The sequence below is a fragment of the Dermochelys coriacea genome, chromosome 9 (assembly GCF_009764565.3).
Source record: "Dermochelys coriacea isolate rDerCor1 chromosome 9, rDerCor1.pri.v4, whole genome shotgun sequence".
Taxonomy (NCBI): domain Eukaryota; kingdom Metazoa; phylum Chordata; order Testudines; family Dermochelyidae; genus Dermochelys; species Dermochelys coriacea.
Window position 1 is genome coordinate 25,143,779 of NC_050076.1, and position 24,224 is coordinate 25,168,002.

At 40.7% G+C, this 24,224-nt stretch overlaps 1 protein-coding gene across 3 annotated transcripts in view; it reads right to left on the bottom strand.

Annotated features, from left to right (window-relative positions):
- GMPS (guanine monophosphate synthase) overlaps nucleotides 1-24,224 on the bottom strand; it is a 67,055-nt gene that overhangs the window by 24,745 nt on the left and 18,086 nt on the right. For all 3 annotated transcript variants that reach the window (XM_038415325.2, XM_043491530.1, XM_043491529.1), the window contains exons 3-9: nucleotides 19,262-19,376; nucleotides 17,006-17,103; nucleotides 14,801-14,904; nucleotides 5,793-5,986; nucleotides 5,194-5,359; nucleotides 3,523-3,674; nucleotides 1,229-1,402 (exon numbers count right to left, since the gene is read on the bottom strand). In XM_038415325.2, the coding sequence (XP_038271253.1) occupies nucleotides 1,229-1,402; nucleotides 3,523-3,674; nucleotides 5,194-5,359; nucleotides 5,793-5,986; nucleotides 14,801-14,904; nucleotides 17,006-17,103; nucleotides 19,262-19,376 (1,003 nt within the window). The remainder of the gene's footprint in view (nucleotides 1-1,228; nucleotides 1,403-3,522; nucleotides 3,675-5,193; nucleotides 5,360-5,792; nucleotides 5,987-14,800; nucleotides 14,905-17,005; nucleotides 17,104-19,261; nucleotides 19,377-24,224) is intronic.

Here is a 24,224-nt window from a genome sequence, read left to right on the forward strand (position 1 = left end):
CACTTAATCCATGTTGTCTGACCAGCTCACCTAGTAGGTGTATGTAGATGATGTACAGGACCAGTGAAAGAGAACTTATCTTTGTGGACTCCACAAGTGAGGGGTCTAATTAGTGAAGGTGCAGTTTCCCATCACTATTTGTTGGATAAGTCCCTCCAGAAAGGATTCAAGCATTTTAGTGCATTACCCTGGACCCCTCCTACCTCTCTCAGGCACAAGAACACTATCTTATGATTGACATTGTCAAGTGCTTCAGAGAAGTCCAGGACGATTAAAATGGATGTCTACTTCTATCCACTGACAACAGATCATCCATCAGTACTACTAAAGCGGTTTCAGTTCCATGTCCTGGCCTGAATCCAGACTGTGCTAGTCTAGGATAATAGCCACTATTGGTTTATCTAATTGAAGCTTTCGACTAGCTTCTCTATGAGCTTGCTTAAGAATGGAAGGTTTGACATTCGTCTGTACTTGGGCTAGAATCAGGCTGAGTTTCTTCAGAGTTGTTTGAATTATTGTGTTTGAAGGAGAAGGGAAGATTCCTTCTTGAATGAGGGGTTGGCTGTTTCAGGCCTGAGTGGCACCAATTGCGCATGACTCTCTTTCACAAGCCAGGAAAGGTATGGGTTGGATTCACAGGTTTGGGTCAAGGCTCCCTTAGAGAATATCCAGATCTTGTTGGAAAGTTAGTGTGCTTAACTCTGGGAATGCAGGCAAGCTATTGATTAGTGAGTTGCAGGCGGGATAGATCCAGGTTGTTTGGGAAGCCTATCCAAACTAGCTTTCCCTCTAAAACACATGGTATTGTTTCTGCTTCCTTATTGGGAAACAGTTTTTAAAATGGGAGAATGATGAAAAGCAAAATTTCTGATATGAATTTTTGAATAAAATCATTCGTACTGAAATTCATCAAAATGACAATTTGTGAATATTTTCCCAACTATTCAGTATTGCCCAAATACTCAACCCACCAAAATTACTTTAAGAGAACCAGGAATCTAGAAAGATGAAGAGTAAATTAATTGCATCCATATTATATATTTTACAGTAACACCTAGAGACCATGACCAAAATAGGGCCCCATCACACTGGGCTCTGTACAAAGCCTCCCTAGTGTCAACAGTTATATTGATAGGAAGATATACATACTATTTGTTTTTTCACATTTAACTTCAGATTTGGGTTATACCAAAAATAAAATAAATGTGATACTCTCATTTTTATTTACCTCTTCTCTCAGCTTTCGGATCAGCTCTGTGTCATTGTGATGAGTTTTGATTACTTCAGCTTTGCCACTTGCAACAAGGGAAGCACTTTCAATAAGATCAGGTCTTAGGGTTCCCTGAGCAAGAAAGACCTCTTCAGGTTTCAGATTCATTTCTCCAATTACCTCATTGGCAATCTATAATATGGAGGGAAAAAATAAATGTTTTACATTGATCCTGAGGGATCCAAAATCATGTTGCAAACATACTTAAAGGATTAGTGAATTGCAATCCCCTCTGCTTTAGACCAACACTGATTATGAAGACGATTGCTCATGATAATACTCTATTCCTGAAAAGGGGAAGCCAAAAATCCTGCCCCACATTTGTCTGTTATGTATTTAGCTGAATGATTAATAAAAATAAATATTTTTTTAAAATACTTTAATTAAGACTAATAGTAACAGTGCTCCTTAGCCATGTACATATCCTCCCTAAATCATTAATGATAAAACAGAAGTTAAAGTGGCTGCAAGTTGACGCAGTATTAGAAACACACCAAAACCAAGATATTAACTATCAATTTAGTCCCACCATCAACCTCAGCCTGGACCAGTCCACACAAGAGATCCACTTCCTGGACACTACGGTGCTAATAAGCGATGATCACATAAATACCACCCTATATCGGAAACCTGCTGACCGCTATTCCTACCTACATGCCTCTAGCTTTCATCCAGATCATACCACTCGATCCATTGTCTACAGCCAAGCGCTACGATATAACCGCATTTGCTCCAACCCCTCAGACAGAGACAAACACCTACAAGATCTCTATCATGCATTCCTACAACTACAATACCCACCTGCTGAAGTGAAGAAACAGATTGACAGAGCCAGAAGAGTACCCAGAAGTCACCTACTACAGGACAGGCCCAACAAAGAAAACAACAGAACGCCACTAGCCATCACCTTCAGCCCCCAACTAAAACCTCTCCAACGCATCATCAAGGATCTACAACCTATCCTGAAGGACGACCCATCGCTCTCACAGATCTTGGGAGACAGACCAGTCCTTGCTTACAGACAGCCCCCCAATCTGAAGCAAATACTCACCAGCAACCACACACCACACAACAGAACCACTAACCCAGGAACCTATCCTTGCAACAAAGCCCGTTGCCAACTCTGTCCACATATCTATTCAGGGGATACCATCATAGGGCCTAATCACATCAGCCACACTATCAGAGGCTCGTTCACCTGCGCATCTACCAATGTGATATATGCCATCATGTGCCAGCAATGCCCCTCTGCCATGTACATTGGTCAAACTGGACAGTCTCTACGTAAAAGAATGAATGGACACAAATCAGACGTCAAGAATTATAACATTCAAAAACCAGTTGGAGACCACTTCACTCTCTTTGGTCACTTGATTACAGACCTAAAAGTTGCAATTCTTCAACAAAAAAGCTTCAAAAACAGACTGCAACGAGAGACTGCTGAATTGGAATTAATTTGCAAACTGGATACAATTAACTTAGGCTTGAATAGAGACTGGGAGTGGATGGGTCATTACACAAAGTATAACTATTTCCCCATGTTTATTCCCTCCCCTCCACCCCCCACTGTTCCTCATACGTTCTTGTCAACTGCTGGAAATGGCCCACCTTGATTATCACTACAAAAGGGTTTTTTCCCCCACTCTCCTGCTGGTAATAGCTCACCTTAAGTGATCACTCTCTTGTTACAGTGTGTATGGTAACATCCATTGTTCTGAGAGTTTTTTTTTTTTCCACCAAATGCATCCGATGAAGTGAGCTGTAGCTCACGAAAGCTTATGCTCTAATAAATTTGTTAGTCTCTAAGGTGCCACAAGTACTCCTTTTCTTATCAATTTAGTCATTTGCCATTTGGTAAAAGTATGTTATTTTTAAAGCTTGTGTAATGTATATTAGCCTTTATACGCAAGTCAGCCACTAAGCTTCATAGTGAACAGAATTAGCAGATCTACTCAGTTGTTTGTGACCATCACACTATGATCAGTGGCAAACCTAATTCTGCTTGAGCTAACAGATTCTCCTTGAAGTTATGTGTTAGAGACCTGGGCTCTGGAGCAAGATGTCCTACGTTCTATCCTCAATATGTCCAACATCCACACACCAAAACATACATGATTAGCTGATGTCCTGAAGCACACATTGCCTGAGAATGGCTCCCTTGAGTGGAATAAGACTGCATTTAAAAACATATTTGAAACCATTTAATTGACAGTGTCCCTTTTAAAATGCTAAAATAACTATAAAGCGATTACCTTCACAAAGGTGTCGCCAATAATTTTTCTTTTTTCCTCAGGACTTGTAGTCATATTTAAAGTCTTGCTAATTCTTTTTCGGGGAGTTCTGTCTTCATCAGAGATTGGTAGAGTTGTTGTACCATTGTAGAATGAATGGGCTGCATTTACCACTGCACAAAATACAGAAACGTATTGACAAAACCAATACATAATACTAAACAGGATTGCAGAAAATAAGTCCATTACTTGAAAAAGATCACTTGGAGGTCATATCTTCAGATACTCTGCATTTTACAGGGCTACTCAAGCACTCACTCATTTAAGGATTATCTGAGATGAGGGTATTTCATCCACCTCCCTTACTAACCTATTCCACTGTACAATTACTCTTGGTGAAACATTTGACCGACTATGGATGGACAAAGCTTAGACTATATTGGGTAAGGTTTTCCTTGTGATAAGTTGGAAGGTACAGAGGTTGCAGCTCTTTACACTGTTCACTGCTTATAGTTTAACTGAATGTGTTGTCTAACATATACCATGTTACCAGATGCCTTGACAATCTGAGTATAAAAAGTAATTAGACAAAATAGTATTCATTGCCAGATTTATCAATATGCAAAAGTTACTCATGAATTACATGATTTTATGTAAACAGTATGAATGATGCGATACTTCACTGCCTAACTTTGTCTCCTCTGATCCCATCACATCTCTGAGGAGAAACAAGCTGAGACCTTATTGGCCAAAAGGAATACCTTCTGATCTCTCACAATGTACTGCTTGTAACCCCCAGGGTGCTTCCCAGCCAGCTTTTCTGAAAATAAGTTAAAATAAATAAGTAGGCTCCCCAGAAGCCATTGGTGCAACACACACCTCAAAAAGAAACTTGTTTATGAAAAAAATTGAAATCAGAAAGGTATCCCACATGCCAAGTGGCTTACAAAGTTAAACAATTAAGACTTGTTTCAGAGTAGCAGCCGTGTTAGTCTGTATTCGCAAAAAGAAAAGGAGTACTTGTGGCACCTTAGAGACTAACAAATTTATTAGAGCATAGTGAGCTGTAGCTCACGAAAGCTTATGCTCTAATAAATTTGTTAGTCTCTAAGGTGCCACAAGTACTCCTTTTCTAATTAAGACTTGGCTAGAGAACTGCGAGCTAAACTCTTCAATAAGAAAAAATGCTTCATATGAACAGGGAACTGCAACTTCTGAAGGCAACTGACTCATTTGCCAGTGGAAGAAAAGGAACTGATGGTTGAGGCAGATGCCAACTGTCATACAATTCCTCAATATGTGCCACTGGTGAAATGGTTTAATATCTCAGTTCAGGACATCATTTTTCACTCATCTGTGAATTAGAATCTATAAATCTAAACTTGTATTTTAAATTATTTGGCTCTGGGCTTGTGTTTTCCTATGCATTTTTGTACCATGACTAGCACAATGTTGCTTCAGTCCTGATTTGGATCTCTGGAGACTCCCCTAATATAAATATTAAATAATTATAGTACCTTTTCAGGGCTACTAATAACAACAACATTTTGATATTTAAATTCTCAAAATTTCACACATCAGTTTCATTAGACAATAAAATTATGATTAATTGTAAGATTATGGATTTTCCTTTAGAAGACTAGCCATAATACCCTCATTTACATGAAGTACAAGTAACATGAAACACAGTACCTTTGACTTGAATTCCAAGTTTTTTGAGTGCCTCTTCCACAGATTGACTTTCCCTCTTGCGCATGAATCCATTATCTATGTGTACAGCTATGATTTGGTCTTGGTTTAAAGCCCGATTCAGGAGAGCAGTACACACTGTTGAGTCCACACCTCCACTGAGTAAAACCTAGGTTAGGGCCAGAGGAAAAAAAAAATCAAACTTGTCCAAACATCTTTAGGAGAATGATCGTTAGCTTAAAACTCAGACTGAATATAAGAATTACCATGATCAGAACAAGGTGTTCTGTTGGTCCAATAAAAGATATTAACTCACCTACCTTGTGTCTCTAATATCCTGGGACCAACATGGCTACAACAACACTGCAACAATAACCTACGTATCACACTATACCCAATGCTTTGGAGGAAAATGAAAAGTGAAACAGTGCACTCGGCAAACTGTGCAGTAAGTGAGAATGAGCTTCCTAACCTAAACTGCTGGCCCAGTTTATACCCCGAAGCATGAAAACTGTCATTTTTTTTTAGTAATCAGCATAACTACAAGTGTCAGTTTTATTTATAAGACTGGAAGTTGCAAAACCTGTTATAAACCTACTTACCAGGACTTTTGATGAACCCACTTTCTCTTTGATATCTTGAATACACGCAAGTTGTCTATTTTCTACTGTGAAGTTACCACTGCATCCAGCAATATCATAGAGAAAATTCTGCAGTATCACTTTTCCATTCTCTGTAAGGCCAACTTCGGGGTGGAACTGAACTCCATACAGTTTTTTAGATTCATTTGCTATACCTTCATGTAAAGAGATATGGTATTAAAAATTACAACAACAACAACATCATGAAAAGGCCATATATAATTGTAAAATGTATACTGTGTCCTCTTCAATACTCAGGTTTGAGCTGGAAGATTAATTCATTGCAAAATATTTTAAAAACAATAGTCACTAGAATTAGGTTGATTGTATAGCATCCTAACACTTTTCCTTTTACACATAAAATTCATGTGTTTTAGACATTTCTGTGATGAAGTTCCTTTGCTCAATGAAGGTATTTAAGCAGTAATTTGGCAGGTGTTGCTAAACTGAGACTCTACACTTTCCACATTTGGGATGGGGTGTCAATACTTAGGAAGAGGTAAAACCCCACAGAGCATGAACTGCTGCTGTTGATTTGCCTTTCCCACGTACTGGTGTTATTTTTTTGTCCTCGTTAAGTTCGTTCTTTGAGATTTTAGGTGGGATTTCAAAGTGGGCAGCTATTTTTTGTTTTAAGTTTCTCTCTTAGGTTTTGTCTATTAACAGTAGATCACTAGTTACAGTAGAACCCTGTTTATCCAACCCTCCATTAACCAGTTCTCTGCATTTACTGAGCCACCAGGACTCCAGGGAAAGAAGCAGACGATCACTCCTGGGACCACTAAATGGCACTGCAGCATCTCATTTTTCCCATTCTCCGGTTTATCCAGAGTTTTTGTTATCTGATCTGGCCCTGGTCCCAATTAGACCAGATAAACAGGGTTCCACTATACGTAACGTTCTCCTTATGTTTGAGGGTGGATATGTTTATGGGTGGATTTCCCTAAAACAACTCAGATTCATAGATACTAAGGTCAGAAGGGACCATTCTGATCATCTAGTCCGGCCTCCTGCACAGCGCAGGCCACAGAATCTCACCCACCCACTCCTATGAAAAACCTCACCCATGTCTGAGCTATTGAAGTCCTTAAATCATGGTTCAAAGACTTCAAGGAGCAGAGAAGCCTCCCTCAAGTCAACCATGCCCCATGCTACAGAGGAAGGCGAAAAACCTCCAGGGCCTCTCCAATCTGCCCTGGAGGAAAATTCCTTCCCGACCCCAAATATGGCAATCAGCTAAACCCTGAGCATATGGGCAAGATTCACCAGCCAGATACTACAGAAAATTCTTTCCTGGGTAACTCAGATCCCATCCATCTAATATCCCATCTCAGGGGATCTGGCCTATTTACCCTGAATATTTAAAGATCAATTACTTACCAAAATCCCATTATCCCATCATACCATCTCTTCCATAAACTTATCAAGTAGAATCTTAAAACCAGATAGATCTTTTGCCCCCACTGCTTCCCTTGGAAGGCTATTCCAAAACTTCACTCCTCTGATGGTTAAAAACCTTCGTCTGATTTCAAGTCTAAACTTCCTGGTGGCCAGTTTATACCCATTTGTTCTTGTGTCCATATTGGTGCTGAGCTGAAATAATTCCTCTCCCTCCCCTCTAATATATTTATAGAGAGCAATCATATCTCCCCTCAACCAGATATAGATTAAACTATATCTGCAGGCCATTTTTCTCCTTGAAATCATTAGAATTACAGACTCAAATCTGCATTTTTGTGCTTTAAAGAGACTTACGTACTTCATCTGCTTGATTATGTTTTCTCCAAGAAAGCAGAAAGTCAAAAGAGAAGGAACAATTTAAAAGTTCCAATCACTATACCGTGATACCAAAGGTGGTGTCAAATGTGAGGGGAAAATGCTTACCTACCTAGAATGGTTGTTCTTCGATACAGACATGTATTTCATGTGGGTATGCACTCCCCATACACGAGAGCCAGAGAACTTTGCCTTACAGTACCTATAGGTGCAGTACTTACTACACATGGGAGAGGCTATGGCCATGGGGTGCAAGGTCCCACAGAGGATCCAGCTCTTTAACCAGTAAGTAGAGATGAATGACTCCTTTTAAGAACCTCATTGCCATGGAATTTGAACTGACTTCTGATGGATAGGTGGATGAAATGCCAATATTGCCACCAGGTGGACTCTCAAAAAATCAAGCACAAAAATCAGAAGACTGAAGGTAACAGGTACTCTAAGATATCCTGGATACAAGCCCGGATTGGTTGAACTCCCTGGGCTAATGACCAACGATAAGAAATGTTTCCTCTTGGCTGAACAGGCTGGAGGCTTCCTACCGTTGAGCAAGACTTGCCAGACCTCTCATCAAATCATGAAGCATCCATGCTGTGAGATGCAAGGAACTGAGAGCTGGAAGCAAAAACTGACTGTGATGCTGAGTCAGGAGGCCAGGATGAAGAGGAAGGGATACGGGAGGCCAAACTGATAACACGGGGAGGTTGGAGAACCAACACTGTCTTTGCAACATTGATGGTCCAGTGTCAGCTTGAGAATGACTTGTGGGATGATTGGAATTGGAGGAAAAGCATACAAGAGTGCCAATTCTCAGATCAGGTGAAAAACATTGGTCAAGGAGCCCGGAATGAGACTCCCTCGAGAGCAGAACAGATGGCATTTCTTGTTTCTCTTGTGGCAAACAGGTTGATTGTCGGGATGCCTCAAACTGCAAAGAAGGACCGCAGGACGCTCAGCTTCAGAGACCACTCGTGATTCAGAGACAAAGTCCTGACGAGGTGATCTGCTAAGTGATTAGTCATGGGGGTAATATTTTCCCTGGTGCAAAACTGCCAGAGCCTGATTGCCTCTTGACAAAGCATGTTGGAGCATGCCCCCTCCCCTCTGCTCGAGAACCAGTGTTTCATGAGAGGGGTCCCTAAAAAGGGATCAGGTAGGAGGGTAGAGAGGAACTGTGAGACATAACCTGATCTTATGGTGCTTAGTATTAGTTCTCTGTTGTAAACAAGACCCAGTAAAAGTTGGCCAGCCTGTCCGCAAACAGGGGAGACACAGAAGGAGAAGTTATTATTGGATTGCTGTTCTGGACATACGAGTCAAAACGGGGACCTGCTAGATTCTGGAGCAGTGGTAAGAGGAGGGGAAGAGGGCAGTGGACATCTGGTTAAGCCCAGAACTAGAGGACCTTCTCCTTTGAGATCTGTGGCTCTCTCTGGAGTAGTCCTGCTGCCACATAGAAAGGGCGGGGACTGGCCAAAAAAACCTCAAACAATGCTGTGAGCAGTATTGCTGTTGAGGCTGCTGACTGCCATAGTGGCATCTCTTCGTGGCTGGAGTATGTACTTCCAAAGCATGCAAAGTATCTTGGGAGTGTTTAAAAGAGTGCAAGGTTTTGTCGGTCTTTTCTGAAAATAAAACAACCACCAAATGTCCTCAATGGTCTGCAGCAGATCAGTCACTATGCCCAAATTCTATAGCCATGAGGCCTTCCTCATAGTCACAGCTAATGCCATAATTCTGGCTGCAGCATCTGCCATGTCCCGAGCTGACTGCAACAAGGTCTTGGCCACAATATGGCCTTCTGCAATGAATGCCATAAATTCTTCCCTGGAGGATTCCAGCAGCTTGTCCGCAAACTTAGATATGGCCGCCCAACTGACAAAGTCATATTTAGAGAACAACGCCTGCTGGTTCTTGATGTATATTTGCAGGGAAGAGGAGGTATAAATCTTCCTTCCCATTACATCCATCCATCTTTGTCCTTTGGGGTAGACTTATACCTTCCCAGCCAAGCTCTGTCATTTGCTGCAGTCACCACCTGGCAGTTAGGTGCTGGGTGGGAGTAAAAACTCTCAAACCCTTGCATAGGAACAAAGTACCATTTCTCCAAATGCTTCGCTGCAACAAAGCTGGGGTAATTCAGAGGGCCATTGCAGGCTCCAGGAGAGCCTCATTTATCGGGAGCGCTACTCTTCCTGGAGTTGATAGTTGGAGAATATCCAGGAGTTTAGGCATATTCTCCTGCAGGAGTTCCGCCAGAATACCCAAGGTAGTGACCATTAGCATCAGGAGGTCCTGGTATGCCTTAAAGTCCTCGGGCACCAAGGGAGAGAAAATTCTGACATGGTAGTCATCCGGGAAGGACGAGGAGACGGTCGGCTGCACCAACGACAACACCTGTTCTTGTACCACAGAATCTGGTCAGAAGAGCCCAGCAAGTCCAGGGGGAATTAACTCAGTGATCGCTCACAGCTTAGATGGTATGGGAGTGGAAGCCACCATTGGGACCAGTGATCTTGCTATGGAGCAGGTTGAGGATTGGGACCTCAGGGATCAAGGAGTGTCCCAGGGATTCCAAGGAGGCTACTGGGCATATGGATAAGAAACTGGTGTCCATAGGCACTTGGCCAAAAGCCCATCCCAATTGCAGGACAGATGACGATCTTGGTACCAATGGTGATCCAAAGGTAACCTCTGGCTCCTATCTGACAAGGAGGGGGAAGACAACCCCAACTTGGATCTTGAGTAATCCTAGAGGTTCTGTGATAACAACATGGGAACCAGCCCTGATGGGGCAAACAACTGTTCGGATTCATCTGAAGCCCAATAAGGCGATGGGACCAGTGCCAAAGAAAAGTGGGGAATCAGCAACGGTGGCACTGAATAAGACACACTCCTCCCTAGTACCAGGAGAGGCATCAACACCAAGGCCAGGAATAGACTTGATGATGGGATCTGCCGCCAAGATAAAGAAGGCACTGAGGGACGTTCCAGCATCGAGGGTGTCTTCAGTGCCAGTCCTGGCCTCTACTTGATAGTCAGCTGCCCAGGTGATAAGAGCTGTGGTGCCAACAGACCTGGTGGTTCTGTAACATGGGCAGAAGGTGCCAAGGGCACAACAGAGGACAAGCTGGCAGAAGCCAAAGCACCGGAGGACTCCTGAACCAGCAGAGGGTCCGGAATTCAGAGGTAAACCATGTATGATACTACCTGGTATGTTGTCAGCATGGAAAAAGTTGGCACTGGCGCAATGTTGTTGGTACTGGACTCAAAGGACACCCCATGGCCAGAACCAGAATTCACGGTATGGGCCCTTTGCTGCTCTTGGTATGGTACCAGGGAGCGGTTGGATGGATCTGCTCCATCCCATGTGCTGAAGAAAGTATGGTGCTGGTCATCACTCCTCCTAGATGAGGAGTCGAAGTTTCCCTGAATCCTGGAATGATCTCAACTTGTTTTATGGGACCTCTTCCTCACCACACCACAAGGGGGTGAACAACCCTTTTCCTCTTGGGAATAAACATGGGGCAGCATCACTTGCCAGATCTGAAGACAACTGCTGATTAGATGAGGGCCTCTTTGCCGAAGCGGGCCTCATGGTCTACTCCAGAAGGTGCTGCTTCAGCTGCAAGTCTCTCATCACCTAAGTCCCCTTGGTGAACGACTTGCAGATGGAACACCTCTCTTTAATGTGTCCCTCATTAAGATACGACAAGAACCTCATTTGGGGGGTGCTGTTGCAGATGACCCCCTTATATGACAGACAATGAATGAACCCTGGTGAGGTCATCACACAAGGCAGCCAACTACTCTACTAACACTAAACTAACCCTAAGGTACTACTTTTATTATATACAGAAAAGTTATCAAAAAACAGAGCAGAAGTGTGAGGTGAGGACCCACGCAAAGCTCAACGCTAGCCACAGGCAGTGCAAAGGAACAGTGGGGGTTCAGAGCGGCGACGCCCTTATATGACTGGAGGTGTGGGGGATGTGCTACGGTTACTGGGCATGAACGCCACCCCTATGGGTACTGTTAGGCAACGTTCTCCAGCTCCAATGTACAGGGCACACAAACCTACATGGAACATATGGCCACATCTACATGAAGAAGAACAGACTTTCTCTTTCCATCTCTAGTAGTCATTACTGCTTTTGAAGCAGTACAATTTAAAGTCCTGCAACCTGCTCTGAAGTCAATGGGACTCGACTAAAAGTGTCAGATCTAGGTTGGAAAATAATTGGACTCTGTTGGGCTTGGGTTGAGTTGGCTCTCCTCCTGCCTGTGGGGGTCAATCGGGTGGCCACAGCATTCCTTGCTCCTGCTAGCCATTGTCACCTCACTGTGCTGTGTGATCTGCAGATTGAGTATGCTGCTGGTGCATGCAGCTGTCCGCAGCCACCACTGTGCCAACCCCAGGCAGAAAAAGAGCAGAACACATGGGCAGGAGGCAGTCATGGCACTGACTCAGGTTTGCGGGGGAAGGATTGGGGAGGAGTCAAAACTCAACTTTACCATCTCAGGCTCAGGTAGAGTGGGGTTGGGTCTGGTTCAGGTCCAGCCTAAAAATTAGGCCCAACCAGACTTCTAGTCTAATTACCTTATCAGAAAAATACCCCTAAACAAACTGAAATGGGACATTTCCAAAGTTTCACTAGAAGCCATACTAACAGCTATTCAAACCCTACAGTATAAAGTTTGATGTGTTTGAATCAAAGTTGTATCTGTCTTCAGCAGAAATATATCTGGAATAAAGAACCCTAGCTGTTGAGAAAAACATGAAAAATCTAGATGAAAAGATTAATGAAGCACAGATGCAAAAAAATTCTCCAGAAGGTTTTTTTGTTTTTCTTTAAAAAAAGAGCTTTTTTTGGATTGGAAAATTTAGTTTATTGAAAACTTTATAAAATCAACTCATAAGAATATTAGGTTTTCTAGAATCTTTTGAAGGAAAGGGATTATTTGAAATAATTTTGTGTTTACAGAATTCCTTTACCAAATTTGACCCTAATTAGATATTGTAAAAATATTCCATATACCTCTCAAATCTCTCCCATTTAAATTGCCTACTTCATCAGTGCTATAGAGAGGTTAGACTAGAAATAATAGTGGTCCCTTCTGGTATTTTTTTTTTTTAAAGCTATGAATCTATCTTAACTCATACATTTTTAGGCCCTGATCCTGCAAACAGTTATGCATGGAGTCACTCCGTTGAAACTATGTACTTGGATAAAGGTTTGCATATATGTGTTTGCAGGATGGGGCCATAGTGAATCTGTCATCACCATGGAACTAGAATGTGTTTTGGACTATGGATGGAAAATGATGGATACAACACAATTTATAGATGAAAAGCTCTTTATTTGTTCTGATATTAGCAGAACTACTCAGAATCATAGAAGAACACTGGTGGCATTACATCCTGAATTCCTGTCATCTGGTTTTCCGGCTTAGATTGTGGCAATAAAACTAAAGCTTATAAATAAAAACACCTAACCACCCCAACCCACACACACACTTAAGACAATGCCAGTCTTGCTGTTAATACAATTAGGCTGAAAGGAAGCTCATCTCAATTAAGATAACATAATAGTATGTAGATGATGTTTTGGATAATTCTTTATTGCATGACTATAAATGGGTGACATTCGAAAGTGATCTGATGTTTGTGTTACTCTTGCATTTTGGTGTATTCACTAACAAAAAAAAAAAAACTTCATTAAACACAGTTCAGACTGTTTAGCAGTACTTTGTTCCCTTCCAAAACATGGAAGTTAGCTGTCAAAAATCAGGTACCTTGGAGAAACAGGAAAAACATTTAACCATGCAATACAAATACTAGGAAACCAGGAAATGTAGTTAATGTTATGCTTTCCACACCATAGCCTCAAAGAAATTTCAGGCCCTAACTACAATTAAAAGTTGTACCAGTATTACTATTCTAGTTAAAAAAAACCCTATACCCCTAACAAATAGTTATATTGGTACCAAATCCTAGTGTGGATGCAATTATACCAGTTTTTTTAAAAAAGATGCCTTACAATGGTATGGTTTATTCTCCTTCCTGTATGGGAATAATATCAGTATAAGCAGTTCTATACAGTATATGGATTTTACACCACTTTGAAAACTGGCTCTAAACCGAATACTTTGCTTAACCTCAACTACGATTAGGCAAGGGCCACACCATTGTACAACAACTTTTGGATGTGCTTGAAAGTTCTAGTTTTTCTTCTTTGCCCACACAATGTTTTAAAGGATTTGAAAAATTTGGGGGTGGGCTGGAGTTTCTTATAATGAGAATCTATAATACTTGCCAGTTTCCTTTTTAGTAGTTACATGATTTAATTTTATTTAAAAGCTGAATAAGGAAAGTAATTTAGAAAAGTAATCTTGACTACTGGCTACAGTAGGTTCGCTGTATTTACCTACACATCCTGCAGGTGACAGTACTGCAGATTTGCTACAGATCAAATATAGCACTGTGCCTGACTGGTGGTTAATGGAGACCAGCCTACAGAAAGCTGGTCTTCCAACAATTCAGCAGTTTCTATCCTGGACCTTTCCTCAAGGATTTAAAATAAGAGTCACATGAGTGGCTTAAGATTTCACAAAGTGGCTCAGTAAACATAAGACTAACCTATAACCTGCTGGCTGCAGAAAAGGTGGTTTGATTCAGTGAGTTGCAAGGTGGGTTAATAATTTAAGTACGTTTTCTAAGTTAACTCTCAGGGCCCACATCTACACACTTCCCCTGTGATCTTCTATGCAAGAGATTTGAAAGATTTCTTTTAATACTGCAATTCTTTTTACTCCGTTAAAAAAAGTTAAAATGACAATAGTAAATAGTAAAAATAGTAAATAGTAAATTAGAGTGAACTAATTAAACACAATTGATAATCAAAACTAAAGAATTCTTGAAATCAAGTTTACTTTTCTTTGATGCCTTTTCTAACATTTCTCAACTTGAACATTTAAATAAAACTAGTCATTTCTGCATCAATTTCAGTCTTTTTCTTTACTAGCACAATAGTGCAACGTTTGGGTTAAAACACTAGAGAAATGTAATCTTGAGTTTCATAAAAGCTTATTTTTACAACACTTAAATTCTGTGCCACAATTCACCAGATAACTTCCCTTAAAAAAAAAAAAAAAGACTCAAGAGACAAGTCAGAATTGTATAGAATACATACCCGCTACAATGTTCCCAGATTGTGAAACGATTTTGAACCCATCAGCTACTTTATCTACACTATCTCCGTGAGTGAGCAGCACAATCTCCTCCTTCTGAAGGCCCCTAAACACAGGATAAAAACAGAATCAGTGAAAGTACAAACAAGAACATCTAACTTTATTTGTATAGTTAATTGTGAAATATTAAAAATTTAAGCACACCACAGATTTTCTGATACAACTTCATATTTCCATTTTAACTTTTTGCTGACAGATATTTTAGTTCAGATTGACTCACGTTCTAGGGCACAGGTTCTCTACCTTTTCAAAGCATAGATCAACTAACAAAACATCTGGCAGACCACCTCCCATCTCAATTTCAGCCTATTTTCAGTCTCATATAACTTCTCCCAGCCAGAGAGAAAATAACTGCTATCAAGTCTTTAAGTGACATGCCCCGTACATATAAAGAACTTGCCAGTTCATAGGATTTCACTGAAACTTCAGAAGTAGTACTAGCCAAAAATAAGTAAAAAATTAAGATAAAACTTTCTACTAGTTATACAAGGGAAGCAGTATGTACTGGTATAGAAAATCTCAAGGAGAGGTAATGAACAGCTAAAGAAAGTTTCCCCTTCTCTCTTTGATCTTATATGCCACTCTGAACAGTTGGGACCTTCCCACATCAGTACAAGAAATCCAGTTTTTGGATGCAATTACAGCCATCTACAATATCCTTCTACCAAAAGCTGTATCCAGTGATGCATGGACAACATACCTAGTTCTTCAGGAAGGTGTGCACTGATACACAGTTGGCCATTTAACAGATTTCTATCAGACCCTATCAAAGGTCTCTTCCCACTAAGACTTCACCTGTCAGGTACATGCTTTAAATACATGTGGGACATTCTTTCAGCACTAAAGTTTTAGTAATCAGCTCCTCAGCTATTACATTTTCTCTCTGGAAGCTGCTTCACTTTTCTTACAGTAGGTCCTCCATGCAAGATAAATTTCTCTCTGAAGCTCTGAACTCTATTCTCTGTTCAAGACAAATTCAGATGGTTCTTTTGAATCCAAGCCTATTCTACTCGGACTTCTGTGGATTAAGGGGGGGGGGGGGGGAATGGGCCGTGCTTTAAAAAAAAATTAATTAACAAAGCTTTCTTAAGCCTGAATTTAGAAAAGGTCATAAGGAAAAACTTGTCCTGATGGTCCTTAAACTTTACAGGATAGGGTGTGAAGCTTCATGACACTTCTGAAAGAAGAAATAGTCACAAGAATTAGGACCTTGTGGTAAATTGATTGGACTCTTACAAGGGGCTGAAAGAGAAGTGCTGTGGCAATACTGAGAATCAAATTTTGTTTTATAGAATATGAAGAACCAAGTTTAAAGGGACAGAAGTCCTCATTAATGGTTTCAGTTTTTCCATGGCTTTCAGGAACTTGAAAAAAGAAAAGGAGTACTTGTGGCACCTTAGAGACTAACAAATTTATTTTAGCATAAGCTTTCATGAGCTACAGCTCACTTCATCGGATGCTCAAATAAATTTGTTAGACTCTAAGGTGCCACAAGTACTCCTTTTCTTTTTGCGGATACAGACTAACACAGCTGCTACTCTGAAACCTGTCTTCGGGAACTTGGATACCTATGGATGCTAGCTAATACCAAAGTGACCTACAGTACAACACAATGCTTCAATAGCTGTAGAACTTGCCTTAATGCAAAAATTCCCAGGCTGTGGTCCCTGGCACACTTTATGGTGCCACATCAATAAAGCATTCCTTGTTTAAATTAAACATTTTTAAAATGTTTTAGACTATAACGATACAGAGCACTCCCAAGTAACAAGCGTAAAAGATCCAAGGGTGAAGAATATAGCCAAAAAAAACCCCTTACCTTTACAGCAAATGTAAAGTATAGGGTGATTATTCTTTTTAAAAACATAGGGGTTTGCTTGTTTTAAAAAGACTGAGACCGGAGTTCTGCATACAAATATGTGTGCTTAATTGGGCCATTAACTGCCTCAATATTTGTATGTACAACTGCCTAATTTACATGCATAATTGCAATAGCTATATAAGCAAATGGTGGGCAATTTCACATAAGCATGGGTGAAACTCCATTTTCTACTGTATAAACCTAGCCTGTGTCTATACTGTCACTAGCTTTCAATTCTAGAATGGTATTTCCCCTACCATTTTTGTGGCTAGAAGTGCCTGCATACCTGAATAGTGAGCATGTGTTATCCAGAGTAATGCTGAAAACTCCATCTTCTCTAACATCTTTTTTGTGCACTGTTCCTCCAAATACCTTATTCATCATCTGTCAAATCAGAAACATTGTAATTACCTTACAGTATAAGTTCCAACAGTCCAACATAATTTCTATTTAATGTATTCACCTTGCTCTCCCTATAACTTTAACCTGCTGGCCAAGACAACTGTTAGTCACTGAAACCTTCTGCAGAAAAGGTCACTCTTATACTAGTTATAGAACGTTACTATTATCAAACAGTCAGAATCTTCATTATTTCTCACTATTCAGTGATCAATCTCCTCTTCTGCTGGCCTCCTGGCAGCATAGCTTGGAACCATTTCTATTATAAATTGACTAAGTAGGCCACCATTAATGCTATTAAATCAAGAACTTTAGTGGCAGGCTTTGGATTCTACCAATTCTTCTATTTCCCCTTTTGTTCTTTCAAACCAATCAATACGGCTTCTCTTTGCATTGTAGCATTCTCTTGGTCAGAAGAAAATCAAGAGGCCTATTTTCACATATAGTAGAGGCAATTTATACCAACATTTCAGAACTAACAGGAGTTCCATTAGTATGCACTCTGGGTTAAATACTGACTTCAGAAACATGCACCTAGATCTCTTTTACAACAATGGAAGATCTGCACGTGTGAGGGCAGATTGTAACATCGTCTCAACCCAGACCTCTGTGAATAATCATGTCTACATAAATATTTATTTCTGAACATACTTTCTATGTATTTATGCCTCTTCCCCACCTAACGTCTTGAAATGAAATCATAATACAGCCTATATCACTTCTGTTGATTGGCTAGTCGGCCATTTGTGTACCATAAAACAGATCAAACAAAAGTTATGCATCCTAGGTCCCAATAATTCTGAAAGCAAGGAGCCATACATAAATGTGAGACCTTTCTGGTACTTAATGTTTAAACAACTCCTATTCTGGCTGTAAGAAGAATGTAAGTAGACTTGGCAGAATAAAATTCTTATTTTATTTTTTTATAATTTCAACAGATAATATTGATATTTAGTTTTAAGCATTTTTTAGATTTGTATCCATTTAATTTTCACAATTGCAGGACAAAATGGCGAGGGTGCAGCAGTCAGACAATAATTATCTGATGACAGTAGACACTGACATTTAAAAAGTTAAAGCTACCTACATGGCCCTCCTGCTCTGGCATCACTATCAGTGGACTCTAATAAGTTCTCAAACAGCATTTCTCTTATTTTGCTGAGGTGTAAATTTTGATTCATCATTGATGAAAATTAAATCTAATCCTTCCAAGCCTAGATATAAGGCATGTGATAAATAGCTGAAACTATAAAAGAATGGATGCATATTACAGGTGAATTATAATGTCGTGGGGGGGGAGGGAAGGGGAGGATCAACACCGAATGCCTAAATGCAAAGATTTATTTTTATGACTCACTGAATAATAAAAAACATAAAATACAGAACTCCTGTTCTTTCTGATCTGAAATGTTACAACAGCCTTAAAGAAGAAATATTCTGTAGTGTATATTTTCTATTACATGGTATTCTTTTTTTCTGTTCTTGCTAATTTCTTTTTCTGAGAATCAGTGAGAACTGTAATCAACCATTTTGAAGAACATACTTGATTTGGCAGTATTAGTGACTAGCATATTGGTAATGATTTTAAGATTAGACATTGTTTCTATTACAATATCAACTAACCCAATTTCTAGTTTCAAACAAACATGAAATCTGTTTATCTATTTTTCCATCAGTAGAGTTGCTCCTGAAAACTATCCTCAGGAGTGTTCTACATGCAAAAACAAAGGGATGAGCTATTTAAATGAGCAAACTACTCCAATTGTTTATAGAAGAGCATTCCTCAATACCAGCTAAACTAAACAAGTTAATCGCTATACAACTTTTTATTAAAAACATGATAAATGCATAGTGGAATCCAAAGTCAGCATAGTTAAAAAAGGAGAACATAAGTATTTCTTATGCTATTTTCACGACAGAGCCCAGAGAAGAGTATGTATATAATATACTCAGCATCTTCAAAACTACCATCATTTGCACTTTTTCTAAAATGAAATTCTGCATGCGAGGTTTATTTATCCTGTTAATTACACTTAAGCTATATATGAAAAAGTTATTCTAGTAGTTAAGACTTAGATGAGTGTCAGAATTAAGACCTGGACCTAAAACAATATTTGTAGACAAACAGATCCATGATTAGCACCTGCATGCCATAGCAGATTCCAAGAACTGGTTTGCCTATTGTAAATATTGCTGGGTCAAACCAAGGTGCATCTTCCGCATACACAGAGTTTGGTCCTCCAGATATGATGATAGCCCTGCAAACAAGATAGATTAAAAAAGATTAAGGGAGTTCAAAATAATACACATTTACATTTTAAAAATTCTTTGTTTGCATTAAATGTTGAGAGACTTATAGTGATCCCTTGCATACTTCCAATTTGCCTGGCGCTTACACCCTACAGCGAAGATGCTCACATTTCCCACACTTGGATGGGTAAAAATGGCAACTTGCCAGAACTGAGAGCATATCAATTTGCATAGCTTTTGTACCAAAACCAAATAATAGGTGAAAGCCACCCTAAAACATGATTGTAACAACTGTGTATTTATTGAACTAGGGTTTTTTTGTTTTAAATGGTAGGGCTAGATTCACAAAGGGTCTATGAGATATTCAGATATTGGGTCTCAGTCTCTCCAATTGAAGCTATTGCATTGTGTATTATAGACTTAAAAAAATAAGCATGCATTGGGACAGAGAAAGAGAATTAGAATGACTCTATAGTCCAACAGTTATGGCACTCACTTGAGGGGTGAGAGACCCACATTCAAATCCCTTCTCCTAAAAAGACAAAGGAGTCTTCCCCCATCCCAGGAGAGTGCCTTAATCACTGGGCACTCCCCACCTCCTCCTCTCCCACCAACCCATTTTGTGTGGAGCTAGGCATGCACCATCACCTTGCTCCAGGAGAGAGTTCACAGCTGTGAATTCCCAGTAGAGACAGGCACCTCTGCCTCCCATAAGCCTGGACTTTGGCAGGAACATCCTGAAAGAGGCAGTGCTTAGGACCCACCCCTCTCCTCGGCATCTGCTATTGGATAGCTTAGGCAGCTCCCCACTCAACTCACTGTTTTTTTTCCCCATTCTCAAGCAGCTTTCCCCTTTCCATTCATTGTAGAAGGAGCCTACGCACTTAACTCAGGGGTTTTAAATCCTAGATCACATTCATTAATTGAAGTGACAGTTGCAAGACTGGGGAGAAGGAAGACATTGGGTTAAAGATGTCAATAAAAGAAAACCTCTCCTAACATTGCATATAGTGCCTGCAAAGGCAACATCGCTTTCCTCATTAGTTGAAAGGGGCAACACAATGCACATGAGTGACACCCATTAACAAAGGCAGAAGTTAACCATGTAAACCCATTCATGCATTTGTGAAACAAAGGTCCTTTTCATTGCAACAGTTTTCATTTTAAAACAAACAGCATGTTTGTCTTTATATGTCAGATACTTAAATTATAAATTTATTAACAAAGGTACCACTTGAAAAAGTATTCTATGAACTACTGTAAAGCTACAGGCGTGAGCATAACAAAGAATGTCTCCAGGTAGGAGTGGGGTCTGTTCTGCTAAAAATCAAAAGTAATTATAATGCTAAGTCTGATAAACTTAAAAGCTGGCAAGGAGAGCCTGAAAATATATCAGTCAGGAAATTATAGCTTTTGAATCCCTCACACTGAATTACTTGCTCATTAAGCACCACATGTACAGAACATTTTATAATATTTGAGGGATCAAAAAGAACAGGGCCTCACAAAACTTTCAGCCTACTGAGGTCAAAACAATTAATTGCAGCCCTAAAAAACAGAGTATACTCTGAATTTTTTATTTTTCCTATTGATAAAATTCTACTGCAGGATTATTTTGTGTTGGTTTACATCAGGATATCCAACCTGTGGCCGACTTGGGTCTTGAACAGAAAATCTGCATTTGATTATGAACTGAAAACGTGCTCCCTGAGCTGCACTCTGCAAGTTTAAATTGCAGTGATTGAATAAGCTTCTACTACACGAAGGAAATAGAGTCACTGCCATTCCAGCTGCCCTACCAGCTCCTCTGCAGCCCCCGGTGTAGCTCTGGTGTGAACCTGGAGTGTTCCTTCCCATTTCCAGCTACATAGCAGCTCCTCTAAGCAGTCCTGGCTACTTCATTGCTTGTCTCCCAATGCTGGGCTATGGGAGACACAGATAGAGCTGAAAAGCAGAAACATGACTGGCTCTGCCTCAGCTAAAAGAGAAGTTGAGACTTTTGAACTAGATACAGCTCCTTGATTCTCTGCTCCAAGGCTGGGTAACTTCCACTAGCTGGTTACATTGCCTAAGAGACCACATGCTACCTGGGGATAACCAGTTGGTTTCAACACCAATCACTCCCTCTCCCCACTTGAGCCACCCCTGTGCCAAGGGTTGGGGAAGGAGAAGCAGAAACCAAATATACTGATACGACTACTCAATGGAGACTCCTCCCATGTTTAAAAGGGATGAATTCAAACTGGAATAGGTACAGAGAAGGGCTACTAGGATGATCCGAGGAATGGAAAACCTGTCTTATGAAAGGAGACTCAAGGAGCTTGGCTTGTTTAGCCTAACCAAAAAAAGGCTGAGGGGAGATATAATTGCTCTCTATAAATATATCAGAGGGATAAATACCGGAGAGGGAGAGGAATTATTTAAGCTCAGTACCAATGTGGACACAAGAACAAATGGATATAAACTGGCCATTGGGAAGTTTAGACTTGGAATTAGACGAAGGTTTCTAACCATCAGAGGATTGAAGTTCTGGAATAGCCTTCCAAGGGAAGTAGTGGGGGCAAAAGACCTATCTGGCTTCAAGATTAAACTTGATAAGTTTATGGAGGAGATTGTATGATGGGATACCATGATTTTGGCAATTAACTGATCTTTTAACTATTCTGCCTGTGATGGGATGTTAGATGGGGTGGGATGAGTTACTACAGAGAATTTTTTCCTGGGTATCTGGCCAGTGAATCTTGCCCATATGCTCAGGGTTCAGCTGATCGCCATATTTGGGGTCAGGAAGGAATTTTCCTCCAGGGCAGATTGGAGAGGCCCTGGAGGTTTTTCGCCTTCCTCTGTAGCATGGGGCACGGGTCACTTGCTGGAGGATTCTCTGCTCTCTGAAGTCTTTAAACCATGATTTGAGGACTTCAATAGCTCAAACATAGGTGAGAGGTTTATCGCAGGAGTGGGTGGGTGAGATTCTGTGGCCTGCATTGTGCAGGAGGTCAGACTAGATGATCATAATGGTCTCTTCTGACCTTAATATCTATGAGTCTATGAGAAGGAATCATAGGTAGTTTGTGTTCCGTTTGCACCACCATAGTGGTGAGAATGTAGAAGAGTGGTATCTGTCTCAAAACACTGATTGAGCTGGAACTTTTTGAAATAATCAGTTTGGTGCTTACGTTGGACACAACAGGTTTACAAAGCTAGAATTATTTTATTTGATTTTGTTGACGTATTAAAAGCCTAGATCTTTTCCCTGGCAGATTCATCATCAAGCCCAAATTCATGGCCACCATTTTCCCCTCACTTAACTCTTGACCATTCCCTAACAGCAACCAATTTCCTGGAATCTAAAGGCTTGTCTACACTAAGCTATACCCGTAGGGTATGAATTTAAAGTGCTGTAATTATACCAATCTAATGCCCTGTGTGGACACTCTTAGGCTTGGTCTACACTACAAAGTTAGGTCAACATTAGCCATCTTGCATCAAAGTAATTTGCATGTGGCTACCTTAAATATGTCTCCCACCTCGTTACAGCAACACAGTAACACCACTGCCTCAAGCAGTGTCGAGCCAGGATTTATGTACCGAGATCAACGCAGAGTATCGAAAATGTGTTAACTATGTCAACCCTAATAGTCCTCCAGCAATCCTTCAACACTGACCTCTTTGGTCATAATTGTGAACCCACTGCCCAGAGAGTCATGCAGACCGGAAGCCCCATCCCCCATTTTAAAACCCCGCAAATTTTTGAAATGTCCTTTCCTGATTGTTGATCTTGGTGAGCACCCACTAGCAGCTCTCCATTGTGTGATGCTTTGGCCTAGAATAGACAGGAAATATTGGATTTCCTGGGCCTGTGGAGAGAAGAGACTGTGAAGACACAGCTACGAACAAGCCGTAGAAAAGTGGACATCTACGAGCAGATTGCACAGGGGATGTAGGAGAAGCACGACAGGAATTAGCAGCAGTGCTGCATGAAAGTGAAGGAACTGCAGCAAGCATATCAGAAAGGCAGGGAGGCCAACTGTCAATCTGTTGCCAAGCTGCAGACATGGGGCTTTTACAAAGAGCTGTACACCATACTTGTCTTAGACACCACCCCTTCTCCCCCCTCTGCTCCCCCCCACTGCCCCAAAGACCACCACTGACACTGCTGAGGAGTCAAAGTCACAGGCTTCTGCCTTGAATAGCAAGGATGAGGGTGTGGTGGTGGAGGAGGGACATGCGACCAGGCAGTCCAGGAAGCCAGGACCTGTTTGAGACTCCACCACAATCCAGTCAATCAAGCACAGGCTAGCCTGATGCAGAGGAAATAAACTTGGGCAAGTGTATAAATGTATTACCAATACAATGATGTACTGATAGCACCCCCAACTTAGCACTACACAACTATTGACTTTTCATCAATTTACTTGTACTACAGAGATAGTGGTAAGACAATGAGTGGCACAGTTGTTAACTGCTTTAGTTCCCCTGTAGAGTTGGGCAGGGGAGGTCATAAGGAGCATTTCGTTTATCCCTTGAACCCTCCTGAAAGATCTCAATGAAACTTTTACGGAGGTATTCTGCAATCCTCTCCCAAAGTTTTCTAAGGATGGCAGCCTTATTTTTTCCTCCGTGGTAGGACGCTTTCCCATGCCAGTTCACAATTACTGCAGTGGTGCTTGCTGAAGTTAACAGACTAGTAGCACATGGGCCCAGGCAGCTTTGGATTCCAGCAGCAGCTGTGATCTCTGTGCCTTTGTTATTCTCAGAAGTATCAGCTAAAATTACCACCGCCTGTGGAAAATGGTGCCAGTATTCAGTGCCATTGCCCTATATGCATCATTTCATGCAACCAAGCAATTCCCTGC